This window comes from Capricornis sumatraensis, chromosome 2 (genome assembly GCF_032405125.1).
Source record: "Capricornis sumatraensis isolate serow.1 chromosome 2, serow.2, whole genome shotgun sequence".
Classification (NCBI taxonomy): Eukaryota; Metazoa; Chordata; class Mammalia; order Artiodactyla; family Bovidae; genus Capricornis; species Capricornis sumatraensis.
This window is the reverse complement of record NC_091070.1, coordinates 127,525,524-127,545,802: the sequence shown is the minus strand read 5'-3', so window position 1 is coordinate 127,545,802 and position 20,279 is coordinate 127,525,524. Positions and strand designations below refer to the sequence as shown.

Here is a 20,279-nt window from a genome sequence, read left to right as displayed (position 1 = left end):
TAATGTGGCCTGGATTCAGGGCCATCCTTAGTGGCCAGGTCCACACTGAGCAGCTGAAGATTCCCGTAAATGTTCCTTGATATCCACTGGGCACTTCCTATGTACTAGATGTTTTTCTGATGTTTCACTTTCAGTGAATTAGTTCATTCAATTCTCACAGCAATCTTATGGGATGTACACAGTATCTCTATTGTATAGATGAGAGTTAGGAAATGTTAACTAACTTTTCAAAGATCAACTACTAAAAACATAGTCTGAGTGCACACCCAGGCAGCCTGATTCTAGAGCATGCCAGCGTCACCGCCACCTCGTGTTTCCCCGGGTCCCTGTCTTCCAGCTGTGCTTCTCTCTTTTCTCAACCCTTACCTCCCAAGATGGGAGGCAAGATGAGGGCTAAGAAGAGAACATTTCTTCTTGATTGTTTTATTTATTCTGTCTACTTTAATTTCCTCATTATTACCTAATTATATATATTTAGCCAGGAGGAGGCCATCTTTTCTTATTTGTATCTATATATGGTTACCTGCCCATGAAGATAACTTTTCACACCGAATTGGAATGAGTATCAAAGAGCCATATAAAGCAAACTGTATTGCCCTTTGCAAGCCATCTCTGCTTCTCAGTGGGCTGGAAACCGCACGATTGCTTCCTCTTTATCTTCGTAGTGAGAGCGCAGCATTTGTCACTCAGCGTCTGAGCAACTTCAGTGACACCACCAGGAAAGGTCTACATTGGTCCAAATGGCACGCTTCCCACATGTGGCATCATTTTTTCTCTTTCTGAGTAAGTGTCATAATTCTGTATGTTGCTGTTGTCACAGGAACTAGTCAAACAGAGACTGTAAGGAGATAAAGTGGGACAGTTTGGTCTCTATAGGGACAACAATGGCACACATCTCTGGTGCTGGCAATCATTTTGACTTTTGATGATGTTCTTGCCTACCTAGACGACCTTGAGCTCCAGGTGGTGCAATGCTTGGTTGAGTCCCGTGAACCTGATCCCATAGGTTTTTATATTTGTGTGTGTTGCTAGATCTGCCAGTTTTGCTGGCCCTGCCTTCACCTTATTTTCTTGGGCTAACCGATTCCTGGAGATAGGATGAGGCTTAACCCTTCAGACTGACCAAGGATGCCTGATAAGATTTGGGAGAATGGCATTCTATCATGTATACTATCATGTAAGAATTGAATCGCCAGTCTATGTCTGACGCAGGATACAGCATGCTTGGGGCTGGTGCATGGGGATGATCCAGAGAGATGTTATGGAGAGGGAGGTGGGAGGGGGGTTCATGTTTGAGAACACATGTAAGAATTAAAGATTAAAAAAAAAAAAAGAAAATAGAGGAGAGAAGAAAAAAAAAAAAGAGCTTGTGTAGATTAATACACCTTGGGGATGTGGCTGGATGAAAGGCTTATGAAAGCATGTAATAGTTTTAGGCTAACTTAAAGAAGGTTCTGACTTCACCTGTGAGCTGAAGTGGGCGTTGACTACTGTAAAACTGAGAAGGGGGCAGGAAGAGTCACATGGCTCTGCTGAGGGGCATGTGGAAGGGCCTCAACAAGCCTAGGGGCATTTGTATATGGTTCAATAGGGTGGAGGAAGTAGAAATTTGGGGGTGATGGAGAACAGATGAACTGGGAAGGGCATGAAATAGTTTCAGAGCAGACAGAGCAGGGAGCAGGTACTTTTTAGTGCTATGGGTTCATTTAGCATCTGGTGAAGCTCATCTTCACCCCCATCTTAGAACAGTTTTTAAATACATAAATTAAAACATATAAGATTATAGGGAAAAACAATCAGATTGAAATGCAGTTATCAAAATATTTTAAAGTAAATCATGATGTAGTCATTTATTTTCTTTTTTATTCATTATATGATGAGATCTAGAGGTAGTCTATTAACCACCAAATTTCAATTTAGTAATGAGTGGGAATAATATTTCAAGACTCTGCAATAGATGTGATGTGAAAATATCTTGGTTTGTTGTCTACCTTCATAGCTGAAGAAAATACTGAATTTCCGTTAAGGTTAGTGAAAATAAAGATGTAGGGTGTTTTTCCACCCAAGTTTACAAACCCTTTAATCCCCCATGTGGACTCAGGTTTAAAACTTCTGCTTTAGAGTGACTAGATGGAATTAGCGAAGGGATTTGGACAATAGGGGAACTAAAAGAGCTTAGAGTAACCAAGGCTGTGGCTAATAGACAAAAAGGGTGCCGCTTTCAGCTCAAAGGGGCGCTTAAGAAATCCTTGGCTTGAATTGAACTGCACTCATGTCTCAAACGGAGAAGGCAATGACACCCCACTCCAGTACTCTTGCCTGGAAAATCCCATGGATGGAGGAGCCTGATGGGCTGCAGCCCATGGGGTCGCTAAGAGTCAGACAGGACTGAGCGACATCACTTTCCCTTTTCACTTTCATACATTGGAGAAGGAAATGGCAACCCACTCCAGTGTTCTTGCCTGGAGAATCCCAGGGACGGGGGAGGCTGGTGGGCTGCCGTCTATGGGGTCGCACAGAGTTGGACATGACTGAAGCGACTTAGCAGCAGCAGCAGCATGTCTCAAAGGACACTGGGTAGTGAGAGGTGAAGGTCAGATATGGGGCCTGATGGAGGTGACAAACAGCCTGCAGGGGAAGTTATTGGGACCAGTTGCTCGTTAATTGCTGCCCACCAGACTGGCTTTGCAGGCACTGATGAGTAGGAGGACTGGGGAGTCCTTTGGGGACTTGCCTGGCATGTTCCTACTTGTCCTATTCAGGTACCTGAGTGTGATTCTCAAGTGTCTGTGCCTTGTGTCTCTGAACTGTGTGTTTGGCTTGCGTATGGGGAAACTGGGCTTACATTGTGCAACAAGTCAGACGGTTGCAAATTCTGTGTCTTTTTTTTTGGTGGGGGGGTGGATGGGGGCCTGGGAAAAGGAAAGTAACCAAGGTTCAAAAAGGGGAAGCTGCCAGGCTTTTCCTAGTTCATTTGAACCATTACCTAAACTGGGTTATATATTTATTTTTCTAAATTTAGATTCCATAAATACTAATTTTGTGTAGAGCCACAGTTTTTATGTGAAAAACACATTAATCAGAAAGTAACTTGAAAAGATGTTGCAAGCCTGCTATTTGTCATTACAAATACAGAGGGGAGAAATTAAGGCAATAAACTAAATAATGGATGATCAGTTGAGCACTTGTATTGTTTAGCAAATGTTTACCTAGTCCTAATTAATTTTTAAAAATAAATATGTAAATGTATATGTATGGCTGAGTCCCTTCACTATTCACCTGAAACTATCACAACATTGTTTAACTGGCTATAACCCAATATAAAATTAAAAGTTCCAAAAAATATGTAAAGGCTGACGAATCCTGTTAGAATATGGGGCCAGATGAGGTTAAAGTCATGGATAAAAGAGTCCTTGGACTTAACTTTGTCCTCTTGGTCTGTCACCCCTCACCCTAACTAGCTGCCCTACAAATAAAAGTCATTAACTTGGGAGGGTCCTGGGGAGGGCATACTGTTTGTCCTACTAAGACTGTATTCATGGAAAAAAAATCCACTAAATTATGGATGAAAACGCTTCCAGCCTCCAAGCATGCAGAGATTTTGTATGGGTAAAGAAAAGGAAGTTGTTTGTTGTGTTTGATGTTCTCCAGCTAGGTTTTGTAAAAGGTGGAAGTATTTGAAGTTGCTGTTTTTGTATATCAAAAATGGTCAGGTGTTGACCATTTTATATAGTTCAATCAAATAACTTCAATCCAAATAACACTGAAATAGAAAATTTGGCAAAGCCAGTGATGTTTTTGAAAAAAGCCAATACCATCAGGAAATTCTTCATGTATCAAAAGTGTGACTCTGATGCAGTATGTCATTGTTAAGCTGGGTGTGCATCAGTCAGCAAGAATCTGCTGTCCAGAGGTACCTCACCCTCTGTGCATTAAAAGAGAAAGCAACAGGCCAGTCCTCTAAGGTATTTTCCTCTTTTGGGGGAGAGATATGTGCAACATCCCACAGAAAATAGATTTATAATAAGATGCTTCAAGTGTATGATTCCCCATGCATGACCATTTGAACTGGCCTCTGTCCATCATTCCTTTGTACCTCCATAATACCTATTAATCCTTTACATTGTCTCTTTCACTTTCCTGAGAAAGTGGTACCCTCCCAATCAAGTTCTTGACCTCATGCTTCCACTAAGACCTTACTGCATTCGTCATCATCTCTCTGGCTTCATCCATCTCTCCCCTCTGCAGCTCCTCTGCCCATAAACATGCAGAGGCACCCGTGTCCATCTGCCCTCACTGCTCTGCCCCACTGAGCTGCTCTTTCTAACTATCACCCTATTCTTCTCTTCTACATGAAACTTCTTGAAGTAGTTTAGTTTAAGCTTCTTGCAGTTGCTTCTTACCCTTGAAATGTTCTGCTTCTGCTCTCTTGAAATCTCTTTTACAAAGATCACCACCGACATCCTCATCATCAAATTAAAAGGACACTTCTCTGCCTTTTGAATCCTGACCCTCTCAGCATCATTCAGCAGTGCTGACAAGCTCTTTCTTCTTGGAACATTTTGCTCCTTTGGTTTTCAAGCTGCAGTGCCCTGGCTAGCCTCCCACCTCCCTGATTCTTCTTTCTGTAGCATGCATTTCTCATCTTATTTCCTAAATAGAGAGATCCTCTAATAATCTCTCTTTAGCTCTCTTCTTATATCCCCTAACGTTTTCCACTACTTAACGTGTAAATGACTTAATCAGCATCTACAGCCCAGAACTCTCCTTAGTTACAAACAAGCATTTACAGGAAGCAGTGAAGAAGCAATGAGACAGTCAGGAATTTGACATTTGTAAATCCAAGTTCAAGTCTGGCTCCAACATTTACAACTTTGCAATTGCTAAATATGGGAATATCACAGAGTTCTTAAGATAACTAGATGACAAATATTTTCAAAGAGTAGATTTTAAAGTAAAGAAAGAGACACAGATATTGACATTTATTTCAATAATATTTCTAAATATTTGCTGGATTTCCTTCTTGTTTATTCCATAGTACTCTAATTTAATGTTTCCAAGATTAAATTCGTTATCTTCTCCTTCACCCCTGAACACATAATAGTACCTCTTCCTGAGAGCCTTATTCCTATTAATAGTACTGTTACTCCCAGTCACTCTTACAAAACCTGGTATCATCTTTGATTTCCTCTTGTCTTCCACCCCTTTAACCTCCAAGCATCTAAGATGCTGAAAAACTCTATAGATTTATCTCCACAGTGGCTCTCAAATTATAGCCCCTTTCTTTCCATTTCTACTGCCTTCATCACTTATCTCCTGAGCTTCTGTAATTATCTGATATCTATTTCTAACTCCATCATCCTACATACCATCAGGTTAATTTTACTAAGAATTTTAAAACACTTTCAGTGGGTTCCCCATTGTCTATCAATCATGCCCAACCTTTTAAACATGCCAGTCAAGCCCTTCATGCTTTGGACTCAAAATTCCTGCCCAATCTTACCTCTTGCTATTAATCTTTGTGTAACCCACCCCCGAATCCAACTGATTACTCCCTATTTCCTGAACAATTCTTTTGATTACTACTTATACAGTCTTTTCATGAAGTCTCCTTCACTGAAAAATACTCTTTCTCTCCACTTAAATTGTCATAACCTTCTCCAAGGTTCATTTTTAATACTCTCTCTTCCATACACCTTACCTATTTTCCTCCCCTAAGATGTAATCTCTCCTTCCTTCAAATTCCTCAAAGAACTTTTATCATATATCTTTCCAGGAGAGATGACAACCACCCTACTTGACTAAATTGTAAAGTCGAGAAGTCAGAGACTATCCTAAACTCATCTTCATATCTTAGTTCTTGAAGCCTCAGAAATACTGTAAGTGGTTGAGTGAGTGAGTGAAGTTACTCAGTCGTGTCCGACTCTTTGTGGCCCCATGGACTGTAGCCTACCAGGCTCCTCAGTCCGCGGAGTTTTCCAGGCAAGAGTGCTGGAGTGGGTTGCCATTTCCTTCTCCAGGGGATCTTCCCAACCCAGGGATTGAACCCAGGTCTCCCGCATTGCAGGCAGACGCTTTGGGTAAATATTAATTGAATTAGCAACTGAAGCAGAAGAAAATAAAGTACTACTTTTCACAATAAAATGTTTTGAATGTACCCATCTCTCTGAAAAGTCATAAAAAATGTGGAGTAAATGCTGCCTAGGCATAAAAAATAACATTGTGGAAACATCCCCTGACATAAACATATTAGTGGTACCTCAGAAATCATATTTTTAAAAGCTTTTTTTTTTAACAATATTGACTATTTAGTGAAAGTGAAGTCACTCAGTTGTGTCTGACTCTTTGCGACCCCATGGACTGTAGCCTACCAGGCTCCTCTGTCCATGGGATTTTCCAGGCAAGAATATTGGAGTGGGTTGCCATTTCCTTCTCCATAAAAACATTTTAACTGTGCAAATATAACACATAAGAAAAGGGACTTCCCTGGTAGTCCAGTGGTTAAGAATCCACCTGCCAAGGCAGGGGACATGGGTTCGGTCTCTTGTTGGGGAAGATTCCACGTGCTGCAAGGACAACTAAGCCCATGTGCCACGATGAGTGAGCCCCTGCTCTAGAGCCCCTGCTTGGCAACAAGAGGAACCACTGCAATGAGAAGCTCAGACAGCGCAGTTAAAGATTAGCCCCCTCTCACCACAAGTGGAGAAAGCCTGCTTGTAGCAACGAGACCCAACACAGCCAGAACTTAATTAATTACAAAGGAAAGTTAATAAAACACAGCTATGAAATTTAATGAATAAGGAAAAAGTAAGACCCATGTAATCACTAAGCAGGAGAAGAAATAGAACATTGCTAGGACCCTAGAATCACCCACCTACCTTGCTGTGTGCCCCACCAGATACACACACAATCACTTTACTGGCTTCCATGATAACTACTTCTTAGCTTTATTTAAAAAAAATAAAGGTTTAACTTCTTACGTTTGCATCACTAAACAATACAGTGTGGGGGTTTTTTGCCTTTCTTCAAATTTTATATTCATTTTGTATATAGTCAAAAAGGTTCTAAGTGTTCAGCATCTTTCCTTAAACACAGTGATCCATGTTTCTGCAACCAGCTGCAATTCACTCACTTTCATTTCTGTATAAGATTCTGTTTTATGACTGTACCACAGCCTGTCTGTTCTACTGCTGATGGACATATAGGTTGTCTCCAGTTTGGGGTTGCAATGAACAGTGCTGCTGTGGATGCTTTTCCATGTGTAGGCTGGGGCAGTGCTCACATTTCTTTAAGATGTATGTCTAAGAATGGCTAGCATTGCTGACAATGTTTTAAATTGCCTCTGTAGAATAATTTTTTGGTAAATAATATTTAAAATTTTTTCTACTGTATGGCATAGGGAACTACACTCAATATCCTGTAATAACCTATAATGGAAAAGAATTTGAAAAAGAATAGATATATGAGTATGTTAACTGAATCACTTTGCTGTACACTTAAAACTACCACAACATTGTAAATCAACTATACTTCAGTAAAAAGTCCTGTTTTGAAAAAAATTAAATTAACAAAATTTTTTCTCATATTTTCTAACTTCTATTCCTAAGTGCTTGTTACAAAAAAAGCCTAATGTATATGTCTCACATTTAACTGGGATTTATGAATAAATTAGTATATTTTAAATGATTACCGGAAATGTATACAGTTAGTTGATTGATTGGATGTTTGTTTCCCAGTTTTGCATTGATTGTATTCATATGCAATTTATAGTTGACTACATCGTGACCAATTACGCTTTCTCCCTGTTTTTGCAGGTCCCCTCCTATCAGAATTGTTTTCATTCTAAAATTTCTAAATTTAACCTTACCATGGTCTCTGTAATGTCATTTTTCCTTTCTCTCACTTTTTGTTCCAATCTGGTCTGCCTTACTCTTTGTCCTTGTGGATTCACAAAATTCAGCAGATGCTCTTGCTTCTTCCATTCCTGCTTATGAACTCTGTAATTCCGTAATACCAGTAATTGCCCCCGTTGGACTCTTCTGATGTCTTTCCCCTGGGCCCTAGGCCCTTAGTGAAAGACCTAGCTCACCTTTGTGGTATCTCTATCACTTGTTCATTGTTCTTTCTGTAACACAAAATAAACCAGCCTTTAATGTTAACATAAGAAATAAACACTTTAATTTAACATAAGAAATAATACACTTTAATTTCTTAAAAAGTCTTGATTTTGAAAATGTGTATGTCAAAGGAAATTTTTATTTCCTAAATAATATTTTCTCCTTTAAACCTAATACTTGAGATTTGTCCTAACGTGAGGCATTCCACTGTGATCCCAACTGAAAGCTTTAAATAAGAGAGCAACTAAACTAAGTCTGATCCCGGATCCTGTTGGACTTGACAGTCATCTTTTATGAAGCTTTTCAATAAAGCTGTAGTGGCTCTTTAAAAAATTACAAAATGAAAAACCCTCTATGGTATAGAAAGGAATTACTGATGCTGCTTCAGATGCTAAGTTTAGCTAATCTTGCACCAGACCCGGCCAGGAGCTACAAACAGTTCCAACCAATCAGTGGGAAAAGTCATAGCACCAGGGCCAGTGCCACGGACTTGGTCTCCCAAGTAGCTTGGTCACCCATACAGTAGCAATCATTTCTGTTAGGACAGCTCAATGGCAGGTCCCTAAGAACTGGAGGCTCGAGGAAGTATACTGAGAATTTTTCCATAAAATAACATAAAAGGTGAATTATCATGCATCATATTTACTTCAGGTGCACTTAGGTAAGTAGGTGCATTTTATAGAAGTGGTCATGTTACACTGATGAAGCTATTCTTTTTTAGGAGACTAGAGATTACTCTAGAAATCAGAATTATAAAAGAACAATTAACTCATCAAGCCATTCCACTGCTCCTCAGCCTGAAGAAGGTATTGCACATTTGAGTTGATTACAGCTAATAACCTGTGATCTCATTTTCTAGAATTGTAATACAGGGAGCTACATATTGTGGCACATTGGGAACTGGAGCACTAATCTATTTTTATTCCCTTTTCTTTCTCCTACTTGCAAGCTAAGCTCAGCGCTGGCCAGCGAGAAGTAACAGTTCAGAAAGGACCGCTATTCAGAGCTGAAGGTTACCCCATCAGCATCGGCTGCAATGTAACTGGCCACCAAGGACCTTCTGAGCAGCATTTCCAGTGGTCTGTTTACCTGCCGACAGCCCCGACACAAGAAATCCAGATCATTAGCACCATGGATGACACCTTCTCTTATGTAGTGTATGCAAAGCGGGTAAAAAGTAGGGACATCTACGTGGAGAGGGTCCAGGGTAACTCAGTCTTTTTGCACATTTCCAAGCTCCAGATGAAGGATACTGGTGAGTATGAGTGTTTCACACCCAACACTGATGAAAGATACTACGGGACCTACAGTGCGAAGACTACTCTTACTGGTAAGCTGTGTGCCCTTCTTTGCTAGCCAGCCCCTGACAAACCAGAGTCTCCATCATCACAATGCCTTGCACTGTGACATGGCTTTATATTGTTCTGCTTGTTTTAGCAAAAGAGCCCATGAACCCTTCTGGATATTTTGGAGTTTGTCACAGATAGATATCTCATATTCTCTAAAACTCTCAATTCATTTTCCCAGTCAACTTTGTCATGAAGAGTTAGATATGATGTGGTGTTCCTAGGCCTTGCCCGCAGCTATCCATAGGTTGCTAATATAACACAGCATCAGACAAAGCTTTGAGAGTTCTCGTGTCTCTTCTTGGAAGCAGAATATTAACTTGATAGAAGAGCTGGTATTGATAGAATACATTTATATATAACACGACTGAGCGACTGAACCGAACTGAATATCATAGGAAGTAAGTCATTAGCGTGGAAATAGTTATTCTCAAACTACCATTCTCTAGTGTGTTTTCCTATGTGGCAAGGATCATATTTGAAATTACTGTTTTGTCCCTTTGCCTAGAATATCTTATCACTTTCTTTTCAGCCTAGCAAACTCCTACATATACTTTCAAACCCAGTTTAAACATTTCCTCTCCTGTGAGCCCTGTTCTGACTGTTGCAGGCAATATTCCCATCTTTGTTCCTTCTTGTGGTTCTATTCACACCACTGTTATTAGCACTCACTCAGTTTATGTGGTAATCGGCTTCTTATATGACCGTCTCTGATCTTACCCCAAGCAATGTAAGAGAACATTTACTTCACTCCCTAGCACAGTGGCTAGCACTGAGTAGAGGCTCAATAAACATTCATTGTGCAATCTAAATGCTTTCACATAACCTTAGGCTGAGTGATCTCCTTTGAGGAGGATGAGAATGTTAGGGTATAGGATGGTTATCAAAACTTTGGTAAGGGTTGAATTTTGGCGCTGAAAGATAAATTATAACAGATTATTTCAGAACTTTATTTTATAAAGGAGCGGGTGAAGGCCCAAACAAGTGACTTGTTCCAGTTCATGGAGTCAAATAGGGACAAATATAGGATCAGAATATAGGTCTTCTAGCTCCTTGTGCTTTTCCCATTTAAAACCTGTGTCTGAGTAGCTAAATGGGTTACAGACTAAGCTAAAAACATAACAGCGAACCAAGAGCTTTGCCAGGTTCCATAGACTGTATGTACATAGATGCCAGTGTTCCTGTTGGTAATAGGTAAAGCATATGGCTGATGGGAAGCCAACTCAAAGAATGTACTTTACAGATGGTGGGTCAGGCCACCACCTTCATCTAGAGAGGCTAGTCTAACTAAGCCTCTAATTGATACTAAGTCAATTACCATCATTCCTCTCTGTCCAGTTATTCCAGATACCCTCTCGGTGGCCATGGCTCCCCAGACTCTAAACAAGGAGGAAGGTGAGCGGTTGGAACTTACCTGTGAGGCGTCCAAAGCCACAGCTCAACACACCCACCTCTCCATCACCTGGTACCTGATGAAGGATGGAGAAGGAAGCCAAGCCAGCAAGATTATTTCCCTCTCCAAAGATTTTACGTTGCTCCCTGGGCCCTTGTTTACAGAGAGGTTTGCAGCTGGTGATGTGCGACTCGACAAGCTTGGGGTCACTACCTTCAGGCTGTCCATGGGGAGGCTCCAGCCCTCGGACCAAGGTCAGCTGTTCTGTGAGGCAACTGAATGGATTCAGGATCCTGATGAAACCTGGACTTCCATCACGAAAAAGCAGACAGATCAAACAACCCTCAGGGTCCAGCCGGCAGGTAATTATCTTCTCAGGAAATTCATTAGTATGCTAGTGGTGGGTATTTGGGGGATATCTTTCTGTTTCTTTGTTTTTTTTCCCCCTTTTTTTGGCTGTGCCACATGTCTCGCGGGATCTTAGCTTCCTAACAAGGAACTGAATCAATGCCCTCGGCAGTGAAAGCCTGGAGTCTTAACCACAGGGCCACCAGGAATGGAGTCTTGACCACAGAACCATTAGGGAACTCCTGATTTTTGTTTTAAAATCTTTGGTTGAATATAAAACAAGATTGTTTAGAAAGTTTGGATAAATTTTGCTTTTGTCATTTTTGGAGCATAAATAAAGATACTCATCTGGGGCTCTGTCCACAGGCTATGTCCACGGGAGGTTTTATATGGGACAACATCTGTTGACTGTTAGTTAGATTCCACAAACCATACAGGGAAATAGTTTTGTTGCCATTTTTGCCAGGCTCTGTGTAAGCACTTCAGCTGCATTATCTAACGTAGTCCTAACAACCAGCCTCAGAGCAAGTTGTCAAATTCCACTTTTCGAAACACGACCCAGAGCCCCAGCTAATGGTCTGCCTAAGCTTGCTCAGCTGGTGAGAAGTGGAGCTGATGTTTGAAGGCCTCTCCAAGGCCCTCTCACCACAGTCACTTGGGCCTCAGAATAGCTCCAGTTTCCAATGTGAAGCCTTGTCAGTGCTCCGTCTGCCTGACTCCTTTACCTTGCAATAATGTCACTCTTCGTGATCCATTGGCATTTTCACCAGAGCAAGCAGGAAGCCTCCATTGTAATTCCTGGTCTCTCCACATGAGCTTTGATCCACTAGGAGGAGATCTAAAACCATAAACATTCATGCTAACAGCAATGATCCAGTGATGGTTGATTGAAGTTTTCTTTCTTTTTTTTTCTTAAAGAGGAGTATTATTTTGTTTCATTAAAAACTGTCCTGATGGCGTTATACATCCAAATTATACACGGGGAGTCTTGTGGAGACACATACATGCTTTTTTTCCCCCTTTCTTTTAAAAAGATTTTTTTTAATGTAAAAGTCTTTATTTTTAAAATTTATTTATTTAAATCAATAAAAATTTGTATATGTTTAAGGTGTACAGTACTGTGTTTGGATATCTGTTTGCATTGTGAAGTGACTATGATCAAGTTTGTTAGCATATCCATCGCCTCACATGGTTGCGTCGTGTATGTGGCAACACTTAAGATCTACTTTCTTAGCAAATTTCAGGTAACACCACAGAGTATTACTAACTGAAAGCATTAGATCTCCAGAACTTATTCCTGCATAACTGAAACTGTGTACTCTTTGACCAACGTCTCCCCATTTACCCCACTCCCACAAGCCCTGGCAACCAGGGGTCCACTCTCTGCTTCCACGTGTTCAACATCTTTAGTTTCCACAGTCTTTCTGTGTCTGGCTTATTTCCCATAGCAAAGTGTCCTCCAGGTTGATCCATGTTTTTGAAAAGAGTAAGATTTCCTTTTTTCTCATGGCTTAATGATAGCCCATTGTGTATGTATACAATTTCTTCGTCCGCTTACCCTTCGATAGTCACTTGTGTTGCTTCCGTATCTTGGATATTATGAGTAATGAACATAGAGCAGGTATCTCTTTGAGACGCTGTGTCGTTTGCCTTGAATATGTTCCCTGAAGTGAGGATTGCTGGGTTATGTGGAAGTTCTACGCTTAGTTTTTGAGGAACCTCCATACCGTTTTCAATAATGATCATACCAATTTACATTCCTACCAACAGTATACAAAGGTTCTTTTTTCTTCTCCTTCCTCACCAACCCTTGCTATCTTTTGCCTCTTGATGACAGCCATTCTAACATGTGACGTGATATCTTGTGGCTTCGATTTGCATTTCCCTGGTGATTAGTGATAAGCATCTTCCTTTCCATATTTTTAGCCATGTGTATGTCTTCTTTTGAGAATACCTAGTCAGATCGTTTTTCATTGTCAACTTATTTGGAATTTTTTGCTATTAACTTATATGAGTTTCTTATACATTTTGAATAGGAACCTCTTTTGAATAGATGGTTTGCAAATATTTTCTCCCATTTTATAGATTGTCTCCTCACTCTGCTGATTGTTTCTTTTGTGTATAGAATCTTTTTGGTTTGATGCAATTCTACTTGTCTATTTTTGCTTTTGTTGCCTGTGCTTGTGGGGTCATATCCAGAAAACCATGGCCCAAACTAATGTCAGGAAGGTTTTCCTTTTCTTTTCTTTTCTTTTTTCCTTTGGCCATGCTGCATGACATGTGGGATCTTAGTTCCCTGACCAGGGGTCGAACCCATGCCCCCTGCCGTAGAAGCATAGAGCCTTTACCCCTGGACCACCAAGGAAGTCCCCCTTTTATTTTCTTCTAGTAGTTTCTCAATTTCAGATCTTGGGTTTAAATCTTCAATTCATTTTGAGTTTATTTTTTTTTAATATGCTGTGAGATAGGGATCCAGCTTTATTCTTCTGCATATGGATATCCAGTTGGTTCAACACCATTTATTGAAGGGACTATCTTTTCCCTGTTGTGTGTTCTTGGAACCCTTATTGAAGATTAATTGACAAAGATTCATGAATTTATTTCTGGGTTCTCTATCCTGTTTCACTGGTTTATATGTCTTTATGCCAGTATCATAGTTTTGATTACTGTAGCTTTGTAATGCATTTTGAAAACAGGTAATGTGAAACCTACCACTCTTGCTCAAAATTCTTTGGCCAGTCACGGTCTTTTGTGGTTCCATATGAATTTCAGAATTGTTTTTATCTATTTCAAAATGCTATTAGAATTTTGATAGGGATTGCAATGAATCTGTAGATTGCTTTGGGTGATATGAGCATTTTAATAATATTAATTTTTCTGACCCATGAACATGGGATATCTTTTTGTTTATTTGTTTCATCTTCAGTTTCTTTCATCAGTGTTCTACAGTTTTCATTGTACATCTCTTTACCTCCTTGGTTAAATTTATCCTTAAGTATGATCTTCTCTTTGATACTGTTGTAAATGGGATTGTTTTCTGATTTGTTTTTGATAGTTTATTGTTAATATATAGAGATCTAACTGATTTTTTCATGTGTTGATTTTATATGCTGCAGCTTTACTGAAATTCTTTATTAGTTTTAACAGCTTCTTGGTGGAGTTCGGTGGGTTTTTTTCCTTTTTTCTTTTGATTCCTATATGTAAGAACATGTCATCTGCCAGCAGTGAGTCTTTCTTCTTTTTTTCCAATGTAGATGCTTTTAATTTCTTTTTTTGTCTAATTGCTCTGGCTAGGACTTCCAATACCATGTTGAATAGAAGTGGTGAATATAATCATCCTTGTCTTATTCTTTATATTAGATGAAAAGCTTTCAGTTTTCCGCTGTTAAGTGTGCTGTTAGCTGTGGATTTGCCATATATCACATATGCTTTTAACTTAGGAAAATTCCATTGGATATTCTCACCCAAAAATGAGAGCAAGAAATCACAATTTATGTCAGTTCAACATAGTATAAAATATTTTATTTTAAAATATACATTACTATGTACTTTACACATCCATGTATTCATCTTTCTTAATAGTATTGCATTCAGAAAATCACATGTGTTGTTCTTTCTAGATGATTTAAAAAATAGTCAAGGGCATTTTTGATTCTAGGCATTTCTTTGGCCTATCTCTGATCTCCCACATTAAATTCAATCCCTGTACTATCCTGATAGGAGATCGCATCTCTCTCTGGTATTAAAGGAATAGGTGCAATGGCCTCTCTAAATATCTGCCTTGCTTTTGTTTCCTAGTGAGAGATTTTCAAGTCAACATTAGAGCTGAGAGCACGGTACGTGAAGGAAAATCCTTAGAACTGGTTTGCCTGGTCATGGGTGGTGGCCAGGACCCACACCTTCAGGCCACTTGGTTCTTCAATGATGTTGAAACGGCCCACATTGATGCTGGCGGAGTTCTGGATCTGAAGAAAGATTACCAAGAAAGAGCAAGTCAAGGACAGCTCCAGGTTTCAAAGTTAAGCCCCAAGTCTTTCTCTCTCAAGATCTTCTCTGTGGGCCCAGAGGATGAAGGTGCATACAGATGTGCAGTGGCAGTGGTAACAAGAGCTCAGATAGGCTCCTGGCAGGTGCTTCAGAACAAACAGTCACCAGACAGCTTTGTACACCTTTGGAAGCAAGCAGGTATGTGAAGTTGGGGCCAGACATGGTTGGGCTGCATTTCGATGTCCTCCTTTGTGAGTACTGGATACCTTCATGGACACAGGGGAGGTCTCCAGAAGTCAGGTATCAATCAGGTCACTTTGAGGTGGACTGGAGTAAAGGGAAGCACCCAAACTAGCTGAAAACCTGGGGGCTTCCCAGATGGTTTAGTGGGTAAAGAATCCGTCTGCAGTGCAGGAAACCCAGAAGACTCAGGTTTGATCCCTGGGTTGGGAAGATCCCCTATAGGAGGAAATGGAAAGCCACTCTAGTATTCTTCTCTGAAAATCCCATGGACAGAGGAGCCTGGTGGGCTACAGTCCATGGGGTCACAAAGAGTTGGACACAAATAAAGTGATTGAGCACGCACCCATATAGCTGAAGACCTGAGTCCTACTCCTAAGCCAATAAATGGTCTGTGACCATGAATACTCCATGTACTTCACTTTACTAATTCTCAGCTTCCTCAGCTTAAGATAATCTAATTTCACTGCCGTTAAGTCCCTTCTTGCCATCTTAGATTCTTGATTCTCTTTGCTATTATTTCTGATTGATGTGTTGGGTTTTCTTTCAGCTGAGAATACCTGCGTTCATGAAGCCTTCTGTCTCCTTGTGTGTGTGTGTATTTTGAGTAGATTAAGAGAAAAGAGCTTATACTTGCCTCTTTCCTGAGAAATAAACACCCACATTACCCCTTCTACTTTTTCAGCATCTTTCAGATGTCTTACGTCAGTTCTCCGTGTTCTTAACCTGGTACAGGGAATGATACTTAGTCTTAATTCTGCATCAACCCATGACTCAGAGTAAGAAAAGAAGTGAGAGTGGGCAGACTCTATTGCCTGCATGTTGCTGTGATGTGGCGAGATGCCTATCTGGGTCAGATAGGCTGGGTCTGATTATCTGGAAGGCCATTCAGCTCCTGTTAAGTTTCTGAAGGCTGCGTGACCTTAAGCATGTTTGAATAATCAGTGCTTTTTGTGTGGAGAGAAAACTGATAAATCCACAAGCAATACTATGATTTTCTGGGCTGAGTATTAAATTCAAAGTCTAGAAAGATGAATTGCCCCAAAGCAAAAACCAAAAAAATAAATAAATAACAAACCCAAAATGAAGATGTCCTTGTTGTACTCGCTTATTGGAGGCATCTCCATAGACACAAACACTTCCATGCTCTTCTCCATCAACCCCATTTGCTTGGAGTGAAGATGCACAGCTTTGGCCTAGATTGGCGAGCCAGGAAGTGTGTTGGTGTTAGTTTTTACACTAAACATTTGGTCTTTCTTGCTAGGATTCAGAAAAAAACTATGTAGGCGTGTTTACCTATTTACACAGAGCTAAATCTCAACCTTGTGTATCTGTCTCCACTGGAGCAGAACTGTAAACCTTTCATAAACTCAGGACATAGGAATCTGTGCCAAAGGGACCAAAAGGTGTGCTTTGGGGCACATAGATCACAAGCTTATCAAGTAGGTGGTCTGCCCAAGCTAAAAATAATACTTTGTGCAGGCCGGAGTCCAACCTGTTTCTTTTTATGGAGAAACAGAAAAAGTTAGTAACAGATTTATTAAAGATTCTATTGAACATTTGGTTTTGAAACACAAACCGTTACTTCAAGTATGAGCAGTTTTATCATCCCGTGAATGTTTTAAACAGAAGAGGGTACTTCCCTACCACTGTGCATGCCCACCTTACACATGCCTGGTGAGTGTGTCACTTCTAACTCGGAGATAGCAATGACCACGATAAAGTAAGGAAACCACAGTTTTTTTTTTAAACTGAAACTGCTCGAAACCTATCATAATGGTTATACTTGAAGTGTAAGATTGTGACTAATAATTTCCCCTCTAATTTTGAAACTTTAGTTATGAGTCTATTTTTAACTTCAAAAAAATTAAGTGTAATAATGCCTCTAATACCCCAAATTTGGAAGCAAGTTTTATATATGTATATATATGTTATGTTATATACATATATATGTAATAGGTAGATATATATTAATCTATTTGTGGACATTAGCCTTCTTTCTGTCTTGGTAACATTGTGTTCATCCATAAAGCTGTTAAAGACAGAACTCTTCCTCAGCAGAGAAGATCAATCTGCAAATTCATTTAGATACTATTAAGATTTCAAAAGCCAGTTCTGTTTTGTTTTCCTGGAAATTTCCTGGTGGTTCAATGATTAGGATTCTGTACTCTCACTGCTGAGGGCCCAGTTTCAATCCCTGGTCAGGGAACTAAGATCCCACGAGTCTAGAAAATATAAATTAAAAAAAATTCTTTTTATTTTCCTTTTCTGACTTTGAACACCTCTGCTCTCATGAAGGGACTATCATTACACACTAATTCTAGTAGCTCACTTTTGCTGGGCACTTTTCCTTGCCAGCCAGGGTAAGCCTTTTGCACGTGCCGTTCACTTAGTCTTCTCACAGTGCAAAAGTGAGGCGCTATTATTACCTTCTTTCCTTTACAGGAAAGGAAATTGAGGCTCAGAGAGGTTCACTTTGTTGTCCAGGGTAATTCTATAATAACTCCAGGGACCTTGGCCTTAAGCATGAGGCTGGGCTGCCTAGGATGCATGAGCTTGAGGGATCTTTGCATTGCCCACAAAGCACCCAGGACAAGGCCTCTCACAGGAAGTTATCTGTTGAAAGGATGTCCACATTTCTGATCATCTTGAATTTTCCATCTGGGAGCCAGACTTAACACTTACTGTTTTACACTGTAGTTCAGATATAGGAAGGCTCTCCCTTCAGCCAACAATATATATGAATGAATATATGATTTGAAAAAGAGAAATGTATATATATGTGTGTGTGTGTGTGTGTGTGTGTGTGTATAGGTGTGTATATATATATATTTTTTTAAAAATACTTGAGGGGGAAGTATGTCTGTATTTATAGTATATGTATATTTATATATACATACATTTTCCCCAAAATAATTTTTAAAAGAAGAAATTTTTAATTAAAAATTTTTTTATTGGAGTTTAGTTGCTTTACAATTTTGCGCTAGTTTCTGCTATACAGAAAACCTAACCAGCTATACCTATACATATATCCCCTCTTTGTCACCACAGAGCATTGAGTAGAGTTCTCTGTGCCCCAACAGAGGTCCTTATCTATTTTATACATAGTAGTGTATATAAGTCAATCCCAGTCTCCCAATTCATCACACCCCTTGTTTCCCCCCTTGGTGTCCATATGCTTGTTCTCTACATCTATGTGTTTATTTCTGCTTTGCAAATAGGTTCATCTGTACTATTTTTCTAGATTCCACATATATGCATTAATACACAGTATTTGTTTTTCAACTTCTGACTTTCTTCATGCTGTATGACAGCTCTAGGTCCATCCCAGTCTCTGCAAGTGGCACAGTTTCATTCCTGTTTTTGGCTGAGTGATATTACATGTATATGTGTGCCACATGTTCCTCACCCATTTCTCTGTTAATGGACATTTAGGTTGCTTCCATGTCTTGCCTATTGTAAATGGTGCTGCAATGAGCACTGGGGTGCGTGTATCTTTTGTAATTATGGTTTTCTCTGGGTATGTGCCCAGGAGTGGGATTTTGGAGTCACACAATAGTTCTATTTTCCGTGTTTTAAGGAACCTCCATAGTGTTCTCCATAGGGTCTGTATCAATTTATATTCCTACCAACAGTGTAAGAGGATTCTCTTTTCTCCACGCCCTCTTCAAGTAATTGTTTTTTAATGGCAGTATTTTGAACAGAAATATAATTAACAGTACTTTTTCACTGTTCAGATACATACTAATTAGGGAAAGATAAGTAAGGAGGGGAAAGTCATTCTGAACTGTGAAAGTCTGAATTCTAGAAAACTAAACATTGAAATAAACACAGCTTCATTACTTTCACTCTCATACACCAACTCTAATTAATGTAACAAAATATTACCATGTGTTTTCCCAACTAGATGTTCCTAAGGAACAAATCACTAAAACTTAGGGCAAACTGTAAATTGTTCACATGTAAATTAGTTCTTCTGGTGTTCTTTCTGCCATTTCTACTATTTAAGTGTTGATTAAATCTTTTATTCTGGGGGATGATACAAGAGTGAACAATTTGATTGGATTTGTCTCAAAGTAGTCAAGTCTTAATTAATGAGAGTTCACTGTTTTATAGAAAACTTTTCATTTACTCGAAATATCTTTTTCTTCTAAAACCTGTAATCCACAGCAAGAAATGTGGTCGTGTCTACCAAGAACCGGCAGCAAGCAGTGTGGGAAGGAGAGGTGTTAACCCTTCTCTGCAAGGCATATGGAGCTGAGAATCTCCTGACTGTGGCCTGGTGGCATGTCCCACAAAACCAAACACAGCCGGTGTTTGTGGCTGGCATGGAGCAGGATGGCACTGTGAAGCTAGGTGCTTCATATGGGGAACTCGATAACCTCAGAAATGCAAGGCTGGAGAAAACAGACTGGGCCACCTTCCAACTTGAGATCACCTCCACCACCATCACAGACAGTGGCATGTACGAGTGCAGAGTGTCTGAGAGGACCCGGAGCCAGGCCAGAGATCAGAGCTGGACTCAGATGGTGTCGATCACTGTAAAGCCCCTCAGTAAGTGTCAGGGAAAGCCTTTGCTGAACTTGCATATCATCAGTATCTTCCTTCTGTAGTGGGATGCCACGGAGTTTGATTGTACGTCATCCTGAATCCTCTAGTTACAGTACGTATACCCCAGAATACAGAGCAGGGTCTCTGGTTACCAAGTCTCCAACTGGTCTCTGAAGTTTACTCATCTTTATAAAGATGGTCTTTAGGGTGCAACTTATAAGTTGTTATTCAAGACTAACAACAAAATCGAATCGTTTGGAGTAGACTTAGAAAAGAGATATGCCAAATGAAGCGGAG

The 20,279-nt window shown here is 39.9% G+C and overlaps 1 protein-coding gene across 1 annotated transcript in view; it reads left to right on the top strand.

Annotated features, from left to right (window-relative positions):
- The first annotated feature begins 740 nt into the window (after positions 1–740).
- Positions 741–20,279, top strand: part of CD101 (CD101 molecule) — a 37,601-nt gene continuing 18,062 nt past the window's right edge. The window contains exons 1-5 of the mRNA XM_068965886.1: positions 741–783; positions 9,067–9,447; positions 10,802–11,218; positions 15,003–15,389; positions 19,602–19,985. Coding sequence (XP_068821987.1) covers positions 741–783; positions 9,067–9,447; positions 10,802–11,218; positions 15,003–15,389; positions 19,602–19,985 — 1,612 coding nt within the window. The remainder of the gene's footprint in view (positions 784–9,066; positions 9,448–10,801; positions 11,219–15,002; positions 15,390–19,601; positions 19,986–20,279) is intronic.